The 15,996-nt window shown below is 40.9% G+C and overlaps 1 protein-coding gene across 1 annotated transcript in view; it reads right to left on the bottom strand.

Annotated features, from left to right (window-relative positions):
- Positions 1 to 5,226: 5,226 nt before the first annotated feature.
- LOC129097784 (retinoic acid receptor beta-like) overlaps positions 5,227 to 15,996 on the bottom strand; it is a 96,125-nt gene continuing 85,355 nt past the window's right edge. Inside the window, 4 exon segments of the mRNA XM_054606702.1 lie at positions 5,227 to 5,570; positions 7,381 to 7,539; positions 13,712 to 13,891; positions 13,894 to 13,915. Of these exon segments, the coding sequence (XP_054462677.1) occupies positions 5,227 to 5,570; positions 7,381 to 7,539; positions 13,712 to 13,891; positions 13,894 to 13,915 (705 nt within the window).

Below are 15,996 nucleotides of genomic sequence, written 5' to 3'. Positions count from 1 at the left end.
CACGTTGTTCAAACTTCACATCAGCCTCTCACTCAAATGTTTCTTGAAAACCCCATATCGGTCAAACTCTAGATCATCAGTTGACCTTTTTAACCAAACAGCTGTCGATTGATTGGGTTTGATTGATTGACGACAGCTGATTGGCTCCTTGGCCCAGGAGGCGGGGGAACAGACAGCTCTGTTGTTTGACATGGAACAGCAAACAGAACATATTGACGACATCGTCTGCTGAGGTGACTCGTCGTCCATTTTTCCCCCCACTCGTGGTCCTCTGACTCATTGTCCCAAATTATATTTATACGCGTGTGTTGTTTGGAGTCCGGCCTGGACGCTCAGATCCACCAAACCCAAGTTAAAGGTTCCTCCTCTCTTTCTTTCTTTTGTTTTCTTTTTTTTTTTTTAACACTTGGATGTGAGTCGATGTTCCCAAGGACACATAACAGAGCGTCTTTTCCACAGAGCTGCCAATTGGAATGCAAAGCACACACCATTTATATAACACCTCTGCAGTGAGCTAGATAGTAGAGTATTACAGTTACGTCGGTACGACATTCAACAGAAACGAACAAAGAGAAGTTCAGCATTGTGAAGTTGTTTTTCCTAGAGGAACACATAGCAGTCCCCGATGCGGTCGGGCGCCCAGAGGGGCTGTCCTGGACGCTTCGGGGGTTTGGATGTGGACATTCTTCGGCTGTGAAGGTGTTCCAGCTTTAAAAAGAAATAAAATAAAAAATAAAAAAAAACACCAAGATGCCTCCCTTCATCTCTCACCAGGAGAGTAGGACAGAGAGAGAACCAAGGGAGAGCATTTTTTCTATGTTACATTGAGATAGAAGTAAGTATTCCTTAACACTGCATATCATTCTTCTGACATTATTTCACATTCAAACACGTTAAAATGAAAAAAAAAAAAAAAAAAAAAAAAAAAAAAAAAAAAAAAAAACTGAAACAGCTCTGGTTTCCCTTATGATATGTATTTCTTAGCAGGGATGGAATGCAGATGAGTTTGTTATTATGTGCTGCCGAGACCCAGAATCCTTCACTGCCCTAAAGGGGAGTCTAACTTTTTCTATTTCGGATCAAATACGAGAAGCTGAATGACTCATTCAGTCGCTGCAACAGTTTCAGAATGCTATCACTGCAAATCTTGATGTTAGGAAGATATTTGTGCCAGGTTTTGAATCAGCTTTTTTGAATTTGCATCTGTATATAAGGAGCTCAGTTTGAGCTCATCAAACTTAAGGATGGATCATCAATATGGAGGAGAAGTCCTAGAGGTGCTCACAATCTGCTAAATTTAAACTTCACCATGTCCAAAATCATTTCCCTTGTTACCTCAAACCCTAATAAATAGACACCCAGCTGTTTGTGAGACATATTTGAATTTGTTGACTTTCTTCCAATTGTTGTTGTTGACGTTTTTTAAGGAACTATATAGATTTTAAATAACACACTCAGGATTCAGACACTCAAATAAAGTGAGGGTTTTTTTCCACAGCTTATCTGATTGAGACAGTTAGCTTAGCTCACTCCAGTCTGTATGCTAAGCTAAGCTAGGCTAATTGACTCAAGGCTCTAGTGAATAAGCTAATTTAACCAAATAATTGCATTTTACAAAAATGACGCAAATTCCTTTTTGATCAAATACAAAACTTGATGTCCAGTTTGAAATGACTGAACTTCATTTTTTTCAAATTCAGATAAAACAAATTCAACACCTTCTGGCACAAATATCTGCTCATAAACTCTCACTAGTGTTGCTCATTTTATGTTCAAACTAAGATGGAGTCATCTGCAGACCTACACCTACTTCCTGCATCGTTTCCAAACTGAAGGAACACGTCTTTAATATCTATCCATATTCTCTTTGTGCTTAATTTCTTTAAAGCTGAACTTTGGCCTCCTTTGGTTGCGAGGGAGGGTCTGCTGTCAGAACTACAGCTGCATCTCAAAGACGTTTAAGTGCTACAGTTGTTTTTTTGTCCCCCTGTGCTGTAACTGAAGGGTAGTGAGGGATCTGGGTCCTATAAGAGGATATAATGGAGTTTATTTCTTATTGTTCAGTATCATGTATGACCTCAGCTGTGGAGAAAAGCAGTTCTCTAGGACCACCTCATCCGATGCAAAGCACTACTTCCCCACCATGAGATCAGTGGGATCTACCGTCCAAAGAGAAGCGTCGTAGGACTGCACTTCTCGGGGGGGCGGGGGGTTAGAGGTCATCAGGAATCTCGTTTTGCATCGTTAAATGTAGCTTAAACCATCAAGTCTGGAGAGCAAGGCGAACGTTTCGGAGAGGGTCTGTGGATCCGACCCCACTGTGTGCTTTCTACATTAGTGTACAATCGTCCCGACCCACACGGTCCGGTCTTCAGGTTTTGTTTTTAAGGATTGCATTGCCTCCCGTGTTATACCGGTTCTAACAAGACACTTCTGAAAAAGGGAGAGAAAAGCGGGTTGAGGAGCTCTGCTCATAAGGCCATAACAGAGCCCATGTGCGTTTGTGGAGCCCGGTTGGTAGAACATGCGGTTAGCGGTAGATACACACTCATTAGGTTGACAGTCAGGCTATAATTAAAAAAAAAAAAATCAAAGGCTGTGATCAGACTGAACGCTCATACAAAGAAATGAAGCACTTAACATAAATAGCAGGAATTTAAAGGGTTCATGGAGTGCTACATGTGACCTAAAACAACCAAAGAGCTCCTGAAAGTTGTAGTGTCGGCCATGATTTCTATCGTTAAAAATAACATTTCACTCACCAAAGTAATTGCTGACAGATGGAACATGTTAAAGTCACTAAGAATAAGTTAAACTGGGAAAAAAATGGGTCAGATGATGCAAAAGGTAGTATAGAAACCAACAGTTTTGCCAGATTAGCTGCCACTAAGTCATTGCACTCGTTACATGGCTAATAGTCCAGCTACGTTAAGTACGGTAGGTCCGAAGTTGAACCAGGAAGTTGGTCTGTTTGTGTAAACCTTTGTTTTATCTTTAAAATAAGTTAAACTGACCTGGGGCTTGTTTTAAAAACTGATTGTCGTGTTTGTTGCCCTGTTTGACCGATTTTCAGCAATGATGCTTGACGAGATCTCAGCAAATACTTTGGTGACTAAAATGTTATTATAACCCAAAAGAACTGAGAGCCAAAGTTAGGAAAATAAAACTGTTGAAACAAACTTAGAGGACGACTCTGTTTTTCATATTTCTAAGTTTTGGTCATAATTTCTGTCAGTAATAACTCTTTTCACCAACTTAATTGCTGAGATCTGGAATCATGGCAACATCACTAAAAAGAAGTCAGAAGGTCAGACAGGTTAGTCAAACTTTTTGAAAGAGAAAACAATGAATGATGAAATTATGAGCAAACTGTCTATGTATCACTTTGACCTGCCATATGTATCCCTACATGCTGATTATTGTCCCCTCCTTTTAAGTTAATCTAAGAGTTAATTTAAGAGAATGTGGATTTTTTTCTGCTCTAACCTTTTTGGTTTTGAATTGTGGCAGTTTACGGTGGCTTATGCTAGATAATGTGATCTTACATTAGATTGTTGTGTGTAAAGAACATTACATCAAGTCAATGCACTATTTCAGCGTTCCCTTTTCTTGCCTGTTGTGCCACTGTTAAGCAACGTTTTCACAGCCTTTCTTCACACCAGGCAAGAGGAAACGGATGCTGGCTCTGCTCGCTAACAGCAGGGCAACTGCCAGTCTGGAGAGAGAAGAATGTGGATACATATTGTCTGTTTCAAGGATTTATTTTCATCCCAGTTTAACTGTTGTCGTGCCAACACTTGTTTTCTCTGATAAATTAGTTTCCCTGGCAATCACACCTTTTTTTTTATACTCAAACTAAATCCTGTTTTTGGAAATAAGATAAACAAATAAGTAGACTAATGTGAAGCCAGACATGTTCCTCATAGACTCAGTGGACACTTGTGGTTTGAGACCAGTAAGACATAAGTGTGACGAATCCGTAGGGGATCTGTTTTTTTATTTTTATTTTAAGGGGAACACATTGTGGCACAACATTGGCTCGTTAAACTTGTTAAACCCCTCAACTGACCAGGTGATCATAAAGTGCGACACAGTTTAAGTTGAATCATGGTCCAGCTGAAGTATAAAGTCACAGGGAAATGGATTTAAAAAGCCTCCTGTCTGATCACAGCCTGCTGCAGAAAAAAAAAAAAAAATATCTCTGGCATCTATCAGCAACCTCATTTTCCCAATTTGTTTTGACAGTGAGGTAAACTGATTTACCGCGGAGATACAGCCACCAGATGAGTGGATTTCATAGACTGGCTCATTCCAAATCTAATCTCGTCCGTCGGGAGGTTTTCCGTGATTCATGTCGAGACCGAGACTGGAAACAGACGCGCTCAATCTGATGAGTGTGTATCGAAGGCTTCTGCTGCTGCTGTGCTCCTCTCCTTTTCTGAAGGAAACAGCTGAACAGACGCTGCTGTCGATATGGAGAGAAGCTTCGCATTCTGCCGGTGTGGATGTCCACTCATTCATGTACAGACATGAACCAAGAAGTGTTATAAAAGACGGAAACAGTTTTAAATATATAGCAACAAATATAAAATATTAGACTTCCATAATGTCTATATGCAATAACATTCTAGATAACCTTTTGAAGGACTCGCAATCAGTCCCGCTTTTTCACCTCGATGTATCGCCTCAAAGGTAATATTTAAGACAATGAAAAAAAGCACCACAAAATTCATCATAGAAACAGAGATCTAACCATACAATGGTATGTACAATGCACGTATGCCGACAATACGGGTGATAGATGAGAAGAGATGAGGACAGAGAGAGAAAGAGAGAGAGAGGGAGAAAGAGAGAGAGAGAGAGAGAGAGAGGAGTAAAACCACTTATCAAACTCCCGTCATGCAGATAAGAATTAACACAGGAGACCTGAGGAGTATCATCTCTGGCGGTTTTCGCGAGGGCCTCGCCCTTCCCATCACAGTCCCAGAGACACCACGCCAAATAAGAGCTCAATTTCAGAATTATACACAAAGCGCTGATCCTTTCGAGGCCTCCGTGTTGACGTTTTTCTTTTTTAAGTAAGGGAATATCAGGGGAAGAAAAAAATAGGGCGAGGTTATAAAGTAATACCAAGCAAAGGAGTTGGGGTTACGGGGGTTATAGGGGGTCGATGCCTTGCCTGTCTTTTTCCTTTCTTTTGTGCAAAGGAATGTCAGAGTGAGCCTCCTAGGGCTCCTCGCTGGGTGGTGTGGCCGGGGCCCGCTCGGTGTCCAACGACTCCGGCGACTCGGCGGCGGCGGCGTCCTCGTTGGGGCTGTCCTTACTGCTGGGGCTGGAACCCGCCTCGGCCGAAGTGCTGCTAGTGCTGCTGCTGCTGCTGCTGCTGCTGCTGCTGCTAGTAGTGCTGCTGCTGCTGCTGCTGCTGCTGCTGCTGCTGCTGCTGCTGCTGCTGCTGCTGCTGTTGCTGCTGCTAGAGCTGTCTTGGCCCTCCGAGTTCTCCAGCATCTCCTGGATAAGCGGCGGCATCGAACCTGGGATCTCCATCTTCAGAGAGATGACCCGCTCTGCTCCTGATGAGGGCAAAAAGCGTGAGGATTAAAAACTGGAGCGTGAAAGTTCTTTCTTGAAAAACCTAAAGTCAAGGGACACTTACTAGCTATTTTCTGACTATCTAATGGTATTCATCGTGATAGTTGAAATGTCAACCTTAGATGTGACAATACTTTACGATCTCTCCCCCAAAAAAATCATGTAAGTGGAGTTTCTCTGCTGGTTTTACATACTACGGAGGAAAATGAACATGTTTCCTCTGGGCAAAACCCTCTATATCAACTTTATATCAGTTATTTTATGTAGTGCACTTTAAAAGAAATGTTAAGCTGCTTTAGAGGACACCAGATAAGTAAGAGAAAATAAAACAAAAGAGTCAAAACCCAGAAGAATTGATACTTAAAAAAACCCCAAAGGATTAGGTGACAAATAAAACCAGTACAAACAGTAAAAGCATGAAGCAAGAACATAAGCTTGTAATGCAACCAGATAACTGTGCAAGATTACAAAAAGGCAAGTTTAAAAGATGGGATTTGGAGAAAGATACAAACGGGATGAAGTTTGAGGGGACGCCTACAATATCTTCCTCAGTCATGCAAAAGTCAAGGGGGCCGTGATCTGCGGAGGAGCACGAGGGCCTTTGAGGATCATAAAGTAGACCAGTCCAGTGCTTTAAAAGTTAGCTTCACAAAGTTTAAAATCAATAGGGGATTTGCAGGCAGCCAGCTGAGAAGTTGAAAGTCAAAGAGGGTGCTCACTTTTCCTGTTCTTTGTCATTTGTAAAGTCGACCTCATGCTGCATCAGATGAGGAGGACGGAGAACTCCACAACCAACTGAAAACATCGTCATCACTTCGCCTAGTTTGTTTGGTTACTGCATACTGGGGCCTATAGCATTCGTGTTGCCGTATTTCAGGTCACCTGATGAATACAAGTCCAATATTCACTCTGCTTTTAGCTCTGTTTTGGTCTCCACTAACTCCTGAGAAAACGTATCTGGCTCTTTAGCTGCTAGATGTTTCACGTTCTCCACAAGCTAGTTGCTAACCTTCTCAGTAAGAAGTGTAATAGCCTTCTCAAAATATGTTGTTAATGCAACAATTATCCTCAAATCTTATTCAAGACACACATTAGAAGGAGAGAAAGTAGCAACTGAGATGTTATTTTCTATTAGAATTAATTTTACAATCTTCTTTTTCAAAACTTCATTACAGTTTGTTTCTTGGATCCAGCTTCTAGTGGCCGGTAACTGAACTGCAACTTGATACAGAAGTTTGCAGTTTGGAGATCGACAGAAGAAGAGGAGGATGATCTACAAGAATTGTGGTTCTCAAACAACAGCTAGGACATGTGCTATAAAAAAACCTTAGAGTGCATCAAATGAAGCACATGTGGATTGTCTAACAGCGTCTGAAACCTCTCTGGGAGCAGCTATTTCTGGAAGTATATAGTCATTCTGTCCTTAGAAATTTCCAGGTGACTCACAGTTAGAGCGAATAAACTCTCCTGTTTGAATCATCAGTGCAAAACGACAACAGTGTTAGAAAACATTTAGTACTTTGATAGGAAGTTGAAGGAACAAGCTTGTAAACATAAAAACTGGAGGTGAGAAGTAACCATTACAATCTGATAATCTGCATTTTATACAATTTACTTTCAGATGTTGGATTTATTTTGGGTCCATTTTTGTTTTGTTTACAACGGCAACAGTACATTTTCTTCTCCATAGCAACGGTTCTCAAGGCACCGGCCCTTGACCAGCCCTATACCATTGTAATCTCTTCACTGCAGTCGCCTTACATAACTTTTGGGTTGATATTCTCCTCCTACCTTTAGCGCTGATGCTGCGCAGGTCCGTGATCTTCATCAGGGTTTTGGGGAACATGTGCGGTTTGCTGGGCCGACGCTTCCTAACGTAGATCTTAAGAGCTTCCAGGAGCGGTTCCTGGAGCTGGTCCACCTTTGAGGGCTCCTCCAGGTCCTGGCGGTCTAACACACACACACAAGCACACACAAAAATCAAGTCAGACTTGAGGCTCAACTATGACAAATCCATGTCTCGGCTTTATCTGATGTAGACAAGCTAGAGGCTAATACATGTATCACAGCGTGAAGCCTGGTTTGATTAAGAAGGAAGAGTTTATCTCATTATGTCAACTCATTTTGCTGCGGAGTAGGACTGCAGAGATGGTTACAATAAGATAACTAAAGCAGAAAAACTCATTTGAATCCTTTTCTTTTCGGGCGTAGTGTTAAGCTCTGATAACAGCAGGGAAGCAACAACTGAACGCATTAAACCTAATCAGCAGACGTGGTATTCAAAGCTTAGCTTATTCACGGACCACATTGCTGCACTCAGTGATTCTCAGGAAGACTTATTGAACCAACGGCTCTCTTTCTTTGATCCCTCATCATTTGTTTTTGGACCTTGTAGTTGGCAGTTTTCTTTTTGACTCCAGGTTTCTTAGAGGCCTTGCACATTCATCGAGTCAATAGATTTCATCAGCCTTTACTATACATTGTATTCAGCCATTGGCAATGTGGAGAAGACAAACCTTAACTTTGATTTCAACGATTGATAAAGTCCAGCAGAATACACAAACCTGGCCTGGTGTGTGCATTTTTAAGCTTCCCTTCAGGAAATATTACAGGTAAATAGCTTCTTCAAGCAGCCCTCTGTATAGCACAGCAACAGGCATGCAATATAGTACTGCTGTACTGTAATAGCTGACATCTGAGCAGTATCTGACATCTGGAAGAGAAAAAACAAAGAAGTTTGGTAGTGTTACAGACCGACTTCCTGTTTAAACTTGCCAGACTTGTACATAATAAAGGTTTTACATTGAAATCAAAGATAGGATTTTTCGACATAATACACAAAAGTGTGCCTACTTGTTGTTTTAAATCCAGATACAGTAGTAGCTAAAACTACATCAACTTGTTTACACCATGTCAGATTGTTTGATTCTTATTTTTGTTACCCGTTGGAGGACGCGGTTATACGAATTTTATCAGAATGTTGATGCCCTCTGTTGCTAGGAAGACAATTGTATGCTTCCAGCTCTGTGATTGGTGGTCCAGCTAATAAATAAACGAGGGCCGAGACTAATTTTGAATGACAGTTAAATGAACCAATCAAATCTTCACTCTAAATGTTTGTGTGTTGTTATCGCTGATTTTACGACAAGTCCCGCCTGTTTTTGGCAACGCGAATCAAAAGCTAACAGAAGAAAAACGCGGAAACTAGCTAATGTTAGCTAGCTTGTTTCGCGATTGAAGTCGCAGGAAACGCTACCGCTGGTTGAGGAGGACATTGTTAATTATCTACGCCGTTTTCAAGATAAACCTTTGTTGAAAAGTTGAAGTTAATAAGCAAAATGCAGACCTAAACCAGGGCTTGATTTAAAATAATTGCTTGCTTTGGCGCAGAGAGTTTGTCCAACTTTTCAAGTTATGCAACCATGAAATAGTGATTTTAAATAAAATAGGCCGCCGTGCCACCTGCTTGTATTCGGGCCGATGCTGCCACCGTTTTATAGCTAAATGTTAAGGTTTATTTTGGATTTATATATGGATTTTTGATCATGAATCAACAGTCAATCTATACATTTACGACCATTATGCGCATTTACGGTAATTCTACATTACAGCTTCCCTAAATGATGGCGGATTCAAAGTGCTGTGGTCGTTGTTCACTGTCCATGGTTCTGAAGTGTCTGGCCCCAGTAGTTGCTTGGCTGTGTGCTGTCATGACGTGTAGGCTTCATGGATGTATTATGGCAGGATTACATTAAATGTTGTTGGTTTTGTGTGTTAGGTGGGGTTTGGCTTTGCACCCTAGACCATTGTCAACATATTCCTCTGAAGTGCACTCACAGTTTGTGTGATGATGGGATTATTTGTTAGTAGGACTTGCATTTTGCTTAAGAAATGAGCTCTTTTTTGTTTTGTTTAGGTGACTTTCACTCTCTCCATGTTGTTGGAGATGCCTTTTTGCATTGCTTATGCTGGACTAGCGCCTTAATTTGTTTTCTTGAAATGTCAAAAAGCCTAACTTTTGCAGTATTTCATAGTGCGAGGCTGATAGTTTTTTTATGTTTCACATGTCCATGTGTTTGGTCACTCTAATTGTTCATACTGGCTATAAAGACATTATTTCTTAAAGCAATTACAATGTAAGAAATTTACAGACCTCGTATTCTCAAGTTCAGCAGTCCGAGTTAGTCAAATCTAGTGGGTGTCTTCCAAAGTTAGTAAAAAATTTGCCTTTTCATATTGTTCCTCCACCACTGAGGGAATTGGGTGCTTACCTGATTTTTCTAATGTTTTCAGACATTTCAATTACATTTCTGTTGGTTTGAACAACAGTTAAAATGACTGACTTAGCGGTAGTTCAGTCATCATATTATCAGTCACTTAATAAGCAAAAATGCCCAACATTGTCTCGTTAGACCCTCTAAAATGTAAAGATATTCTGCTTTTCTCTGTTTGATTGTAACCTGGAATATTTCCGGGTCTTCGACTGTTGGTTTTACAAAACAAGTCAGCTGAAGACGTCACCTTTGGGTCCGATAAAATGTGATGGGAATATTTCACTATTTATTGACATATAGACTACAGAATTAATTCATTAAAAATAAATATCAGCAGATAAATGAATGATGAAAATAAGAGATAGCATATGTATCTATGTCAGGCCATAAGGTGGCAGTGTGTGCACATGAGATCAGCCGCTGCTGTGTGATAACAGATTCAGTCAAAGGTGTGCAATGTCCACGGATTATGCAAGAGCCTGTAATATTTGCCAAGGCTCTGGGGATTGAGTGTATAAATATATATTGTTGAATGAAGCCCGAGAAGTGAGAGAGCCTCAGCAACAATGAAAACTAAAAGGTAGATGCAATTTATATCACGATATAGCATATTGTCTGGTAATTCAATACATAAATAGTATGTTTGACATAAACACATCTTTGTACACTCCTGTGTGACTTAAGTACTCGAGAAATAAAAGTGCAAATTGAACAGTTTCAAATGAATTTAGCAATCCAAATGTAATATTAATCAATAGCAGCTGATACATGCATTTTACAGGACAGGTGGCAGACATTAAGGGTCCATTATAATTGATATACTTATAGATCTGAATCATATCGTGGAAGGTGTATATAGCCTACATAACCAACTGATTATTATATCATTGGTTATAATAACTGAGGTTAACTGTAGAAAGTAGTTCTTAATACAGATTTTATACCTGCTTTCTTTACATTCGGTGTCATTGCAGTGAACAAGTAATGGACTTGTAGTGTCTTATTGTAATCTGTATTATCGGGGGGTTTGCACGGCTTCTCCTTATATATTTTTTTTTCATCCGTTAGCCGATGTATGTCGTACACCAGAGATACCGCTCCTACATAAATGGCCACAAGCAAAACACACACAACGTATCTCTGTGTGCCGTAATCTGTTTAAGATGAAGAAGAAACAAAGGCACCAGTTATTGACGACGGATTGCCTGCAATCCAAGTATGCCTTAGCAGGGAACAGCAAACTTTAAGCAGAAGATGGTTTGCTGACTTTCCTACAAGCTCTTCTAGTTTTGATTTAGAAAGTTTCCACATGTTGTGCCCTGTCGAGCTTTGCTACCTCATGCAATGATCAGAACATAAAGCATCGTACAACTTATAAATATAAGTAAATATATATTGCCGTAACGCAGGTTGTCTGCTGGTTTTTCCACATTAATATAGGAAAAATGATAAAGGATAACCATTTTCATATTGAAAATATATCGTCATATTGGCCATCCCTATTGTACAGTAAAACGTTGTGTGTGTGTGTGAGGGGGAAGAGGACAGAGACTTGTGTGTTAAAGTGTGTGTAGCCCGACATGAGGGAGTTTGTCATCCCTCGGGTATCTCCGTGGAAACAACCACAGAGGGCTTATTTCCTCTGGGAGGACATTTCACTCGACTATCTGACGCTGTTGTGACACACCTGTATGTCACCCCTCTTCACTCTCCTCCCCTCACCCATGTTCGGCAGTTAGGAAAGTGCTTCCTCACTGGTGGCAACCTGTGGTTGACCTGGTTTCAGACTCCTGTGGATTCTGGCTTACTTTCATCCCAAACTGGGCTGCACCCAATATTTATCTGGAGGAATGAGTACGGTGACTGTGTTAAATGGAAAGCAGTCAAACACGGTTTGAATGTGGAGTGGATCAATTTATTCATTCCACTCGATGGACTCCCAAGATTACACTATCAAGTCTGTTTATATCTTTAAATCAGAATTTACTCTAAATATATGATGTAATCAGGCTGCAAAAAGACGTTCATTTGTCATATCAATCTAATCAAAGTGTTATTGATTTTGCAGACAGACAGACAAGCTGCAGATACCTGTTAATTTACATAAGTGTTTCTCAACCTGGGGGTCGGGATCCCTCCAAGATGTCACAAGCTAACTCTTTAGGGTCACAGGAGGATTAACAAGATACTGAAAGAGAAATAAAATGTTGGTACTTTTCCAATCTTTGCTTTTTAAATCGAAATAGCATGATTTTTTCAGGTACAGCATACAGATTTGATTTAAATTGTGTATTTCTTATTTTTTGGGGGGTTTCATAAATGTTCACTGTCTGTTCATATACAAGCTTCTTTGCTTATAGGCAGTCTAGTCATTTCAATTTAAAGCAAGTACCGTATTTTCCGCACTATAAGGCGCACTTAAAAGCCTTAAATTTTCTCAAAAAACGACAGTGCGCCTTATAATCCGGAGCGCCTTATATATGGATTAATTCTGGTTGTGCTTACTGACCTGGAGGCGATTTTGTGTGGTACACGGCGCTCTGTCAAAATGTTTTAGTACGACTTTGGTAAACTACAAAGCCGCACCGCTTTTACGGCCACCGTAGTCAGGAGCGTAAATACATACTGTGCTTCACCATAATATTACAGTGTGTGTGTATAAGGACCCCAACATGGCTCCTGTCAAGAGACACGCTTGGGGACTTCAAACTCAAGGCTGTCAGTCACGCAGTAGTTATTGTGAATACGCTAACGTTTGATTTAGCGGTTTCAGACTGTTTTTTGTACGTGTTACAACTGAACAGGGTTGGGAGTTATTGTGAATACGCTCATTAACGTTTGAACAATGTTGAGAGTTATTGTGAACACGTTTAATAAAGTTTGACTGACTGACTGTTTTGTTTCGCTTAATGCGCCTTATAGTCCGGTGCGCCTTATATATGAAAAAAGATCGAAAATAGACCATTCATTGACAGTGCGCCTTATAATCCAGTGCGCCCTATAGTGCGGAAAATACGGTAGATGAAACATTTGCTGAACAGCTACCACAAATGAAAATAACCCTGAATGTCTGGTCATTTCCTAAGATTCTCTTGAATCATTTGCTTTAAAGATGTCATCATTTGCTGAGCTGACAAAGTAAGTGGGGTGGGACCACATTCAGGAAACAACAAACATGTCTCCTCTTAGTGAGGTTCTCTTCTTTCTTTTGTATTTATCTGAAATATTTCGTAATAGAATATCTATCCAAAGTTTGCTTGTAAAAGTAAGACTGTAACGGAAAAGTCTAAAGAGTGTATGAATTGAACATGGGTATGTTTGATTGCTTATGAATCCATCATTTCATAAATGACAGAAAATTATGTTATATCTTTGTTGAAGTTCTCGCCTTGCCACCGCTCTCTCTTTTCTAACGGAGACACTAACCAACAGCTGTGACACGACACAAAAAGTGCCTAATGCCTCAATGACAAGTTTTGTCCTGCACTTAAGCTTGTTCAACAAGCAACCAAAAAAACATCATGTCAGGCAGCTGATTAGCTAGTCAGCTGTAGCACATTGAACAGCTTTAGAACTTACCTGTGAAGGTCAACGTCTGTCTTTTCAGTCTCTAAATGATGTTGTCCTTATTCCTGAACAACACTACCAACACTAGTGTTTTCACGTTGTCTCTCCCTGGCCCTCCCAGCTCAGATGTCAATCAAACATGTATGCAGATTTGTCGCCTCAGAGACTTGGAGTTCTTTCTGCTATCTTATCCCCAAAGACCTTATTTATTCCCTTCCTTAACATACGTGCTCCCCCCTCCCCTCACCAAATGCCCGGCGCCCTGCCCCCGGCTCGCCCACCTCCGGAGATGAGACAGATGGCGCTGAGGAGGCCTGTCTCCGTGTCGTCCATCTCGATGGGCAGCAGCTGGTTGGCAAAAGTGAACACCAAGTCGGTGAGCGGGCCGAAACCGGCGTTGTGCATCTGCGTCCGGTTGAGGGTCAGCCCGTCTGAAAAGGTCATGGTGTCCTGATCGGGGTGTACCTCGTACAGATGCGCAGGATCTGATAGGGAAGGGAAGAAGGACGGGGAAAGGATTTGTCAGCAGGGATTTAGTGTGCAGGAAACTTTAAGTGATGTACAGTTGGGGTTGATTTATGAAGTTTGTCTTTGAACATCTTTAAGTTGAGCAGTTTTTATTGCAAAAACTGACAGATTGAGTGTCTACCTGAGGCTATTGTCAGTGTGGAAAATTTTCCAGAAAAGCACTAAATCATCAGATGCCAGGTTGTGAAGAATCGCTTTGACTGTTTGGACCATATGGCCATGTACTTTCTGAAAAGGGCTGCAGAGGATCTGCACAAAAATACATGTATTAAATATTTATTTATGATTTATTAATGGATAAGAACCAAATTCAAGAACTCAGAACAACCTAATTGTTGATAACTCATCTTTAAAGCATGAGTAAATTCATTTTTAACCATTAACAAAGCCATTACTTAACTTTAAAAAAAAAAAGAAACACGCACACTGTAGTTTAATTTGCATTTTTCTGAGTGTACAGTCTTTCTGCCCTCTGGACTTCCTCAAGATCAGAAAGGTGTATTTTTGATGTAAACAAGTGTAGAGACACAGTCAGTGATATCATCTCCCCTGTACTTTGCCAACTTCTCCCCTAATGTAACATCAACAAGCTGTAAAATACATAAAAGGTTCATTTTTATTTTTGGAAAAGGACTATTTACAAAAAATGCTGAAGGGTCAGTTCACCCAAATGACAAAAACTTTATAACCTCTCGTAATGGTAGCTAACCATGCACATTCTTTAAGTCTTTAAGAAAATAGATGTAATGCTGCACTACTCAATAGTTTTATAATAGCAATCTATCAAATAACTGTCTAATGTGCAAGATGTCACTCATGGTGACAGACCCAAAGGGAATCATCACTCCATCAGCCTCTTTTAGCTGTTTTCGTCTTTCCTTTATGTTCCTTTCAGAAGCAGAAGGCAGCTGTTTTCATTGACAACGATCTGATAAACCCTCTGTAAACAACTACTGCTGACAATTTGTCAGGTGATATGTTTTCAGCTTCCTTACGTTCACTCAAATGGCCAAACAAATATCAGTTAATATAGCTTTGAAAGTGAGAAAATATGGGTAAATAGGGTGTGTAGTTACGGTGAACCAAACCTTTAATCAAAAGCAAATATGGCGAAAAAAATGACTGATGATAACCTGCCGACCAGAGCAGGTAGACTCTAGAATGAGACTCTGTGTCACAAGTCCTAACCAGGCTCACAGCAAGTTTCCAAAAAAGAGCAGCAGAGACGACCAGCATATCCAAAACAACGACCTTCCACACTCCTGAAGAGAATAACCTTTGAGTCTCCTGCTGCACTGCATGTGTGTGTTTACGTGTGTGTGTGTGTGTGTGTGTGTGTGTGTGTGTGTGTGTGTGTGTGTGTGTGTGTGTGTGTGGTGTACACCTAATGAAGCAACTGACGCTGGATGTGAAGCCGACAGTAGCCTTTGAAGCTATTTGAGTGGGCTGGCTCTGACAGTGAGTGGCAGGCGTGTCTGCAACATGAAACAGAATAAAACATGGCTACTGGCGGTGACTCGCACCGGCTGGCCAGGCCTGCGCTTAGACACACACACACACACACACACACACACACACACTGTGTTTGATCTTTCCTCTGACACTCCCTCAACCGGCCCTTGCACACAACATCTACGCCCTTCACCATAGAAACTGTGCCGGTGAGCGGATGTTGATGGCTGAGCGAGAGCCAGAAAGTCATCACAGCCGGCCTTCAACTTCTCACCTCTGTGTCCCTGGGAGATCCCCTTCACTGCTTTGTCACTTCTGACAATGTGACTTATAGTCGATACAAAACTCCAAAATCCATCTATTAATATGGCACTGCCGCTGAATCTGAGCCAGATAAACACACACACACACACACGCACGCACACACACACACACACACACACACACACACACACACACACACACACACACACACACACACACACACACACACACACATGGAATAACAAATACTGTACGTACAGCCAACTGATCCTCACTTTCATCAGCATTCATTTATCCAGGTTGTGTCCGGATATGATTGAGC

Source organism: Anoplopoma fimbria, chromosome 10 (genome assembly GCF_027596085.1).
Source record: "Anoplopoma fimbria isolate UVic2021 breed Golden Eagle Sablefish chromosome 10, Afim_UVic_2022, whole genome shotgun sequence".
NCBI classification, from domain to species: domain Eukaryota; kingdom Metazoa; phylum Chordata; class Actinopteri; order Perciformes; family Anoplopomatidae; genus Anoplopoma; species Anoplopoma fimbria.
This window is presented reverse-complemented; position numbering and strand designations above follow the sequence as displayed.